Below are 11,493 nucleotides of genomic sequence, written 5' to 3' on the forward strand. Positions count from 1 at the left end.
AATTGCAAAACTGGCCAGATCACACATGTAACTACCTCATCCTCATCAGTTGGCTCCTACAAGTAGCATGGGATACATGGGCCTCAGAATTGTGCCTTTCTGTTAAGTTCGTCTGTAAGTACATGTATATAGAAATATTAAGTAGCCTATTTCAGAATATGCCCCCCAACTGAAGACCGATTGTAGTTTGTTGTAGGCAGTAAAATTGATTGAGAGAAGATTTTGATATTTTTAACCCCTCCCTTGCAATGTGGCCAACAGATCTCCAGTATTCCCCGATTGTCGTAAAATAAGTAAATATTGAGTAGCCTATTGACCGATTGTAGTTTGTTGTAGGCAGTAATCTTGACTGAGAGAGGATTTTGATATTTTTAACCCCTCCCTTGCAATGTGGCAAATAGATCTCCAGTATTCCCCGATAGTCGTAAAATACGTAAATATTGATGCCAGACTCAAAGTTTGTAATCTTCTCTGACAATCAATGACTACGCCCACACAGAATCAGTTAAAAGTACTGATATGTAACCTTCTTGATATCCATCAGCAATCAATGACAGATAGCGCCAAAACACTGTAGCTACAACAGATACAACGATGTTGGATACGGGTGCTACCAGTGGGGCATGATACGCTCACCTTCTCGCGAAAACATGCTTTCATCACTATTTGATAGTGATTCACAAACACATGTTCATGATGCACGTAGTCGGAAGCGTACAATCGACTCTGCTTTTCGCAGATATTTTAAATAATTATGGATAATGTTTGTCGCTTTTATTTTTGCAAGATCGTGAGATAGTGTCTTGAATGAAATCAGCCAAGTGACATGCAGCTGTTATTTCTCAGAACTCTCATCTGGAGCATAGTGCGAGTGGAATTCGAGGACAAATAACAGAAGTTTCGTGTACTGAGATTGGTCAAAATGTCAGAAATAATATACGTTTGGATTATTCCATTATTTACATTCTTGACGGTCTGTCGTCCACACATGAAATTCTCCCGTGTTGAATCTTATTACGACCCAACAGAAACCCCCGAAACATACCACACCAGTACCTTTATCAGCGTTCTTCTATGTGGAGTCATGTGCGCAAGGGATACGAGATGTAAGTCGATAAGCATTACACGTAACGGGAACAATGTAACATGCTATCACAACAGTGAAAGGAGACTGTTGAGTACAGGATGCGACAACCAGTACAGACATTTCAATGTAAGTACCTCGATATCCATTCGATTACACTTGCGATTAAGCAACATGACATGACATGCCAAATTATTTCAGTTAATCAGTGAATTAAGTAACAAAATATTGTAACTATTTTCTTTGCAACCCATTCACAAACTGAGTGTTAACAAGTATTCTAAGGTTCCTTTTTCTGCACATGGACATTTTTTATGCTACCAGGGCTTCCACTCAAGTTGTCATTACCACGGAGTCTTTCTGAATGACAGCTATGGCTGCAGATGCTATGGTGGTTATATTGGTGCTTGGTGTGAACGACTAATGCAAGGTATTATATCCATATTTGTGGTGTTAGCATTTGTTTCCTCTTTTGATTGACAATATCTCAAAGCTGAAGGTTAAGAGAATGTGTTTTGTTGTTCGTAGTCGATCGGGAATAATGGTTTTGGTGTTATTGTGCGTATGAATGTTAGATTGACAAATGTACAGTGGCGAGTCGGTTGAAGAAAACACTGGCGCAAAGTTGGAGATCATAACCAGACAAACCATGGCTATGTGCCGTTGTATCTTTTTATCAAGTCTGTTGGCAGTTGTCAAGCACGTTTCGCTGAAATGCATAAGCATGGTATATCGGGAATGTTTATTATTTAGTCCTAGTCAATTCTTATTCCTTCAATACAGATTGCTCTGAGGGTTCATCAACGGATCATTACAGAGACTTTACAGAGTCTGAAGTGTTTCACATCCATCCTAACAATTCTCAACGGGCCTTTGAGGTTGTTTGTACTATGCCACAAGGTCAAACATATCTCTTTAAGCGACGTTTTGTCAGTGACTACGTTAACTTCACCCGTCCATGGGAAGACTACAAAAATGGATTTGGAAACTTCAGGAAAACTGGTAAATACCGTATTACTAGTCCGTAACGTGCATTACCCAGGCTTCAACATGAAGCATACCTCGTATGTGATCAAGTGATATCTACGAAGGAGATATGGCTTAACTAATAACTGAATGGTTGATTAATTTAAGCATTAGAACGATGTGTAAATGATTCCATTTTATATAACTATTTTTATATTATATTATATTTTATAACTACTTGAGAACAATTTGTGCAATTCTTAAGAATTAAATATCAAATATTCAAACTCTTTAATCAGGGGAATCTGAGATTCAAAATTATGTTTCAAAAAGACATTATGATATAGCAAAACTATGACATGTAATTTGAAGATCATTTCAGACCTAAACTAGGTTAAGAAACATGTTGCCATTATTAATTTTTGGGAATTGTATTGGATAAAAAAAGAAATCTCACCCTCCTGTCCTTATATATAAAACAATATGTATCTTATCCTCTAAAGTGGCAATACATAGGCGATACTGTCAGCTATTTCAGTTGACTTGTGTTCACATAGTTGTGATCAAATGACATTCCCCGTTCATGAAGTTATACTTGTCTTGTTTATGTTTCAGGCAACTTTTGGACAGGACTGGATATGATATATCATGTGACTAACAATCGCCCACACAGCATGCGGGTTTTTATATTATTTAAAGAAGATGGGATACTTGTGAGGAGGTGGCATTTCTACACTGGTTTTAAGGTATTTAAAGCAGGGTTCTATACAGATACGGCTTTGACGATAATCTTTAAATTAAGAGATTTTGAACACAGCAGGTTTGATACCCATGAAATTGAAAATGTTCCAGCATTACTCCAGATATAGTTAATGCATCTAATTTATAAAAAATAAATACACAGACACACCTACAAGGTACATAAATATGAACCAAACACAAACGAACCTTATTATAGTAATCCTGAGCACAACACTGGCTTCCAGGAAACACTAACACTAACCATCCGGTAGTTGGAGATAAATATGGAACACAACGGAATGGCTTCAAATGTATCTGACCAACTACTTTAGCAAACTCAGCTTAACAGAAGAAACGTTGACTTACATAATAAGAAGCTTGAAAAGGCAGACAAAGCAAGACGCTTGTGCTGTTGGTGGCTGCATAGGTCAGTAGGGCTAAAGTTTATATTGCCGGAGCTGCTCAAGTAATACAGCTTGAGACAGAAACTGATCACACGGGAATTTACTTGAATACACATACGATGACGCCTGACGACGTATATCTTTAACATACCCTTGGTAGTCCAGGGAACATCCATATTAAGTGCACTTTATTGTTAGTCGTCAGATACCCGTGAAGATTCGACGCAGAATAGATCTTCAGCAACCCGTGCTAAGCACTGCTATGCTTGTCGTAAGAGGCGACTAACGGGATCGGATGGTCAGACTCGCTGACTTGGTTGAAGCATTTCATAGTATCCCAATTACGTAGATCGATGCTCATGGTGTCAATCACTGGATCGTCTTGTCATGCTGAGTGCGGCGCAAAACATTAATCAATACTGATCCTGATTTCAGGTGAGCAGTGAGAATTATGGTTATAACTTCACGTTTTCGTCCTCTGTTTTACCCGGTGGCAACAAAAATCCAGGGATTGATGGGATGTCTGCGTTTCTAGGAGCTAGATTTTCCACTTATGATGTTGACAACGACAACGACAACAATACGAACTGTGCAAACGTCCACCAGTCAGGGTGGTGGTTCACTACATGTGACGGCTACAACCCTACAGGGCAGCCGCAACCTCCATCAGTCCAATACAAGACATCGGACCCGACTCAACTGTCCTGGCCTCACTCACTAAACTACAGCTCTATCAGTTTTGGTATGTTTGTGATTGCCGAAAAGAACTGAAGTGTGATGGAATACACACTAATATGATTGCTTTACATTCCTGTTGGGACAGACAACAAACAAAGTGGCAATTCGTTCCTAGATATGTGTTGAGGTCGTGGTGTGCACCGCCGAATGTGCAACTAGAATATTGTTGAATGGGACATGATACATTACTCACTTACACACCAATGAGGGTATCTGCGAAAAATTGCTGCAGTTTTTATTACACTAAGTCATCAAATATATACATATATAAGAAACATGTCTGTTGTGCAGTTTCTAGTTCGTTTATAAAAGAGTAAAGAGAAGGAGGCATATGATACACACCTGAAGAACACCAATGTCACGTGCAAAGTATCTGACGGATTACTATCAAAGAATACATACCTTCACATGATGATATATGCCCCGAAATATACTAAACAACAAAAGTTCCTGTGACACCAATATTAAGTGTATTTTTCAAGTAAAGTTTGGTTTTCAATATTGTAGTACATGTATGGAATTAAGTCACAAAAACTGCTACTGCTACAGAAAAGTATGCATTCTATGCAAAAGTTGACTTTTATGCAAACCCCATGCATTTCACTACCCAAGTATTGGTATAAAAACATGTGCGTTAACGGGATTCCACACAACCATATAATGACAACACAATTACGCAATTGTTCAACATTACGAAATGGCACGTCTGTCCGAAAATGAGCGTCTGCGAGCCATTGGTATGCTTGAAGCAGGATCGAGTCAACGTGCAAACAGTTTAACGTCCACAGAATCACCATTTGGTATTTATGGCAACGTTGACAACAGACGAATGCAGACAGACCATCCTTGGCGTGGCAGGCCACGCGTATCCAATAATCGACAAGACAACTGGATTCGAACAACACACCTACGAAATCGATTCCAGCCAGCAACAGTGATTGCAAGAAGCATGCCTGGCCTTCGACGAATATCTTCACAAACCGTCCGTCGTCGCCTCAGATGTGCAGGGATTGTCACCAGAAGACCCGCCAGACGTCCCATTTTGACAGAAAACCACCGTCAAGCACGTCTACAATGGTGCAGACAGCGTCTACATTGGACGGCCTTGCAGTGGGGACAAGTTCCATTCGAGTCTCGTTATCACCTCAGCCACAGCGATGGACGGATTCAAGTGTACCGACGTCGAGGTGAACGTAACGTCAATCATCGGGGTCGGCAGCGTTATGGCATGGGGTGGTATTACAGCAAGACAGAGGACCCGTTTGATAGTGGTAGAGGGAAATCTCAATGGACAGCGCTACCGCGACGAGATCATGGGCCCAGTTGTTCTACCTTGTTTGCGTCATCAAGGCCCAGGCATTACCTTTCAACATGACAACGCCCGGCCTCATATTGCTCGACTTGTTCAGGATTCTCTTCAACAAAACAACGTGAATGGCATCCTCTGGTCCATTCCATGAGACGAAGATGTGTTGCATGTATCGCAACCAGAGGTGGATACACACGCTATTTATAAATTGACATTTTGGGATGTTCATGGTTTTTTTATGAAATCACGCATTTTCTGAAGTCAGTATGGCAAATTAAACCATTTGAACACTTACAGGAGTCTGTTATCTGTTGCAAACCGAAATTGTTTCAGATTTGGTAAAAAATATAACTTTGTATTAAATCTTATACAATGTCACAGGAACTTTTGTTGTTCAGTATACACAGCATAGCCTTCTGTACTTTGAACAGCCTTCGTTGGAGGGTAGAAGTATCACATACTCTATATAATATAGTAGGTAACTTTTGAGTACCTTTTGTATGTTACAATTATTGCATTCCATTAGACACTCAACACACACTAGTACACACTGAATTTAATCATTTATTTCAACTGGCCAGCAGTATTGTCATTTTAACTCATTATTCGCCTGTTCCTACATGTATCGTCACGTAAGGTTGCATGCAGTCTGTCTGGTAAATGTCAAAGTCGACGTACTCGCAGTATTAAGTCCAATTTCAAAGTCATTAAGTCCAATGGTCAAAGATCTTATCATTAGAACTAATTTTTCAGCTGTTTATGCATGTAGCATGTACATGTACCTTACCCGGCAGTCAGTATGTGGTAACTTTAGTGTGGTTTGTTAATATTTTGAACTTTGTACTTGCAATTTGACCATTAAGTTTGTCTCGTATTCAATTCTCAACGACTATGTTACTTATTCTCGTATTAGTTATTCCATATGTCTGTTGTGTTTACACCACAAGTCTGTTCTAGTTGCTTTTAAATCATTTTAGTTTTATTGATATAGTGTGCGTGTGGTCTTGGTGTGAACTAATTTTATATTTCAAATAGGATGTAAATCTACTTTTTTAACATTTCTGAGAAACTAATCCGTACATGAACTATATTACCGGGCCCAGCAAATGTACCACCAAATACCTGTCTAAGGAATTACCATAACCTTAGTACATGCAAGGAAGGATTTTCATTCTTTGCATTCAAAGAAAGTATTTGAGACAAGTGGAATTTATACCATGTGGCTTCTCATAAACTCAGAGAATGTGCTTGAATATTGCATTCTCAGAGAAGAACTAAAATCAATTATGTCAAAACACTTGACTTTCCAACTTTATACACTACTATCCTACACGGTAAACTTATTCAGGAGAAACGTTATTCCTTGGTCCACTGGGCATTTGTCACTAACGTTGGGACCATAGGTAAAGTTGGATCTGCAGGACAAACCACACTCTCAGTCACTCTTATTGATAACGTCGGTGTGACATTTGGGGATAAACATTTCGGCAAAGTACAACCATGGGCACCAGTTGTGGCCCCCACATTGCTGATCTGATTCCAGGTAACACTCGATAGGGAGGGAGTAAGTTTTTTTTTCAGTTACGCTCTGTGTTATTGTGTGACAAAAAGCTGTTTCAAGATAGAAAAATAGTGAAAGTGGTAGGTATTTATTTAGTGTAATATTGACAGATATATTTCATTTATTTGTTGTAAAATAAATTATCTATATCAGTTTCATTCCGTTTATGTCTCTCTCCAATAAATCTCAAGACGTCCTAGGAGAAGGCATAAGTGAGCTAAATGCCAGCCACGTTTAATACCAGTTTGTGTTCCCTGTCTTTCCGTGTGAACATCTCATTGATCCTCTTCACTCGATAGATCTTCCGCGCTCTACTCGCTGCTGTCAAAGACTGTTTTGACTAACCACAGGTTCATAGTGATATGTTCACCGAAGTGGTAAACGACTGAGGTCTGCATCACTTCGGGCTTTCCTCACACATTCAGCTGATACGCCGCGATATAACTGGAATACTGTTAAAAGCGGCGTTAAACCTAACTTACTCACTCACTCACTCACTCATAGTGATATGGACGAATATGGGTAAGGTTACCGAGCTAAAATTCTGCGGTGTCATCGGTGCCATTGTCTGATGATGCCTTGTCGAACCTATTAATCTACCGAACACTGTGTGTGTGGCTTCTAATGCTGACTTTGAAATATTGTTTCCTTCACGATGCTTTATTATATGCTTTATAAATGACTTAATCCCATTTATTACCCATATGGGCTCAAATATGCAGTGTTATAACTTTTTGATATTTGAACATTGTGCAATTAGTGATTCTCGAAGCTCATTGGTCAGTTTAACAAAGGTCAATTTTCATTGGACAACGGAACTATTTTTTCTCATCCCATTCATTCATTCATTCATTCAGCTACAATCTCACTGAGTGAAACATAGTTTCATATCAACAACATGATTTCACATCATATTTTTGTCATTTATTTCACACGATTTTCGTTTTACATTAAAAACCAAAACTAGATCTACGTCTGCGTTTGTAAACAAACATGATTTGACACCGGTCAAATAAATGACCTCGTTAAAGCGGATGGAGATCTTACTGACATGAAGAGTTATTCGTATGATTCAACCTCTGAACACATGTAATGTCTTTGTTGTAAAAACTGCATATGGCCAGATTGAAGATCCAAGATTCAGATTGCGAGTGTTGCCAGAAACTGTTTCTAGTGCGCCAAGATTCACCACCAAGACCTGGTTTGCGTTTACATTAGAGGACTTGCTGTTTGATGAATTTTTCGACCACCCGAATCTGAAAACCAGACTTAGTACAGACAGGTTTGCCTTTGTTAATGATGATGACATCGATAACTGCCAATAAAAAATAAAACACAAGGAATAGGCTAAACATGACAAGTTGACATGAACTAAGTTGAACGAAAAATAAGACTTCTTACACTTTCAACTCATTTTGCAACAACTTTTAGACTTTCCGAAAGGCAATACAAAGATCCATTCATTCCGACACTGTGGCGGCAATCATACTTGTTCATAGTTTACCTACTTTTGGTAACTCTTCTTAAACAAACAAGACTTCTGTAAATTATGTCTATGTTGTTGTTATAGGTTTTGGCATTTTTTTCAAAAGACATGAAATAAATTGACAGATTTTCCGTGTTTTCTCTTCACAATGTGTGAAATGCATGTCTCTGCCGATGCACGGCGGCCGCTGTCTGTCAGTGACGAGATCGTGTCTAAACAAGACTTGATTAAAAAACCTGATGAAACTTTTTGGAAATTTGTCTTCTTTATCAATGCTTGATAGTGTATGCTGTGTAAATCAAACAGAAATTTAACTGCTAAAATGTGATCTTTACAGTTTTTTTTCACAGAACTATATTTTTCACACGTAACAACACTTTTAGTGAGAAATGCGATTGGAGTGAGTGGACGGCGTTTTTTCACACGCCGATTGATACGCAACAGCTAATTCCTGATCTGCGACAGGTAGTTTTCCCTTGACACGTCTTTAATTATATTATGGGTAATAAATAGAATAACCCACTCATTACGAGTGATCCCGGAAAAGCTCGGACATTAAAACATTAATCACTCATATCTCTTGGGTTCTTCTATAAAGCTTTACTGTACATCTCTTGTAAGGTTTACTTTGACGAAACTTATTCAATCATAGTGATCAATGCATACAACACTGGAAAGTCTCATATGAACGATTATATGATATTAATGGCTATGGGTGTGTTCTCACTTAAACTCATTTCGATGATATCCTCCTCATTAACATTAAATGTAACTGGGACGTGTTCCAAGACGATGCTTCAGGCAGGGATCACTTCCCAGTATTCACTAAAATTCATCTAATCAGCATATTCCAAAATGGAAATTTTAAAATGCAAACTTTCTTCTCTCTGTGAGCAACTAACATTACTAGACATATTATCGACATATCCTGGTTACCATTTGAAATAAAACACCAAGGAAACAGTCCACTTTGACCCCCAAAGTGTTGTGGATTACGGTTGCCAGCTTTTATGTCTGCATCAAAATTTCATATATGGAAACTTGGCAGCATTCATTTGAAGACTTTGTAACTATGTAACAACGCCAGTTTCAGCTCTGACATCTCTCGGAATCCAATTGATGAAACGTCTCTCGAAATTTATCTCAAGATGAAGCAATTCAAATGTTAAATGTTGCTGATGATTGTGTGTGATGATATGTCATTTCTGATTGGTCTCAGTGTTCAGAAACGCCCTTGACGGCATAGAATTGATTCCTCGGCTCCTACAGATACTTCTCTATGGCGTCTTCAGAAACCTGGACTATGTTGTGATCATAATTCATTAGTCAGCAGAAGAAAGAGTCCAAAAATAAAAAAAGCCGGTTTTCAGGATTCTCTGTTTGAACATTATGCAAACGTCATCCACATTTTCTTCCATGTCCAATCCCGGTGTATTGGATTATGATTTTCTATTTCAGGCTTATTTAATACATCTCTCTATTTGCAGAGAAATGAAGTTGCAGATACACATGCAAAATGTGTTTTTAACATCCTGAAATAACATTGTCCGAATTCAGACACATACCCAAATATTTTGGATCTATTATAACAAAATCGTTAACCACAAGATATGGTCATTGTTTAGATGATTATCGCAGCATCATTGTAAATAAGATCTCTCCATTTTGCAATGACTGCAATGAAAATATTCCCGAGATGGTTATACATTATTTAATTGAATGGCTAGGCCACAATCATATGAGGCTAAATTTCAGAAGTGCAGGTCTTGAAAACAAGAATACATTCTCTCCAGATACCCTTTTGAACCCAAGCGTCTTTTTGACGGTCACCTTTTTTAACTTTGTATAGACTAGTATATTTATGATTAACTTTGGAGTTGTCATCTCACTAGTGATCCACTGATCATCAAGGGTGATATACTAATGTAAGCCATATATAAGTGCCTCTCCAATGATGTATCAATAATTGGTATTGGGTGAATATGGACCAGCAAATCAAACGTCATATTTCCAGACAAAACCAAATTGTTCTTGCGGAAACCTTTAATCCCGTATACGTTCTAGGTACATGTGCCTGATTCCACTATAATTTTCTGACACATGTTCCAGTACATCTCTAGAAGTACTTCTTACCAAGCGATGTCACCAGTTGAAAGTCATTTGCAAAATTTGGACAAATTTACTCTTATAATATCAGAGTAGGATACCCAATATTGCGTTTTCGGCTTAGCCAGAGGAGACAATGTTCTGAGATGTCAGATTGCTGAACTGAAACCTGCCATCAGTCGAGTCGCTCAAAGCCTTGATGCAAAAGACCAGACCATCTCATTCTTACGACAGGAGATAGCCAATTCTCAACTATCCTGTCTAACTGATGACACAGAGTTTGATGATTCATCTACTAAAGCTAGATGTGTCCAGGACTCGAAGGATCAGGAACAAATGGCCAGTGCTTCTAACACTTCAACAGCTTCATCCACCATCAAGGAGCAAAGATTCTGAGTATCAGAAGCAACTAAATGGGTTGATCTTGGCTTAAATTTTCTTTAATATGACTGCCAAAGATAACTTTTTAATGTTTTCATGTTCAAAGTACATGTATGTCAAGTTATATCATTATTTCTGTTTCGACCGCCTCCGTGGTCTAGTGGTAGAGCGTCCGCCTGGAGACCGGAAGGTCCGGGGTTCGATCCCCGACAGCGTCATACCAAAAGACGTTAAAAGATGGTACTTGTTGTTACCCTGTCTGGCGCTCGGCATTAAGGGGCTAAAACAAAGACTGGTCGGCTCGGAGTCAGTATACTGTTGCTGAGTGGGGTATTCATGTTAAACTGCGGCATGGTATCTCAGTGAGCTAGCTCTATAAATCGGCATCAGTCCGGACTAGTACAAGCAGCCACACAAACACACATACACGTGCATGCACGTCGCTAAAAAGTGCAATAATCTTGGACGCGACGTTAAACCCCATTTCACCTCACCTCACCATTGCTTCTTTTGCACTGTTTGATGCATTACATTTGGGTAGAGACCCGTGAAGATCCGGGGTAGAATAGGTCTTCAGCAACCCATGCTTGCCATAAAAGGCGACTATGCTTGTCGTAAAAGGCGACTAACGGGATCGGGTGGTCAGGCACGCGCTGACTTGGTTGATGCATGTCATCGATCCCAATTGCATGGATCGATGCTCATGATGTCAATCAC

The 11,493-nt window shown here is 39.0% G+C and overlaps 1 protein-coding gene across 1 annotated transcript; it reads left to right on the plus strand.

Annotated features, from left to right (window-relative positions):
- Window positions 1–875: 875 nt before the first annotated feature.
- Window positions 876–10,791, plus strand: LOC124133203. The gene is made up of 4 exons (XM_046497495.2): window positions 876–1,213; window positions 1,409–1,514; window positions 1,868–2,086; window positions 10,673–10,791. Exons 1-4 carry the CDS (start codon window positions 923–925, stop codon window positions 10,789–10,791), a joined length of 735 nt encoding a protein of 244 aa, XP_046353451.2. The 5' UTR covers window positions 876–922.
- The last annotated feature ends 702 nt before the right edge of the window (window positions 10,792–11,493 follow it).

The sequence above is a fragment of the Haliotis rufescens genome, unplaced genomic scaffold (genome assembly GCF_023055435.1).
Source record: "Haliotis rufescens isolate VD_foot unplaced genomic scaffold, xgHalRufe1.0.p SCAF_20, whole genome shotgun sequence".
In the NCBI taxonomy this organism is placed as follows: Eukaryota; Metazoa; Mollusca; class Gastropoda; order Lepetellida; family Haliotidae; genus Haliotis; species Haliotis rufescens.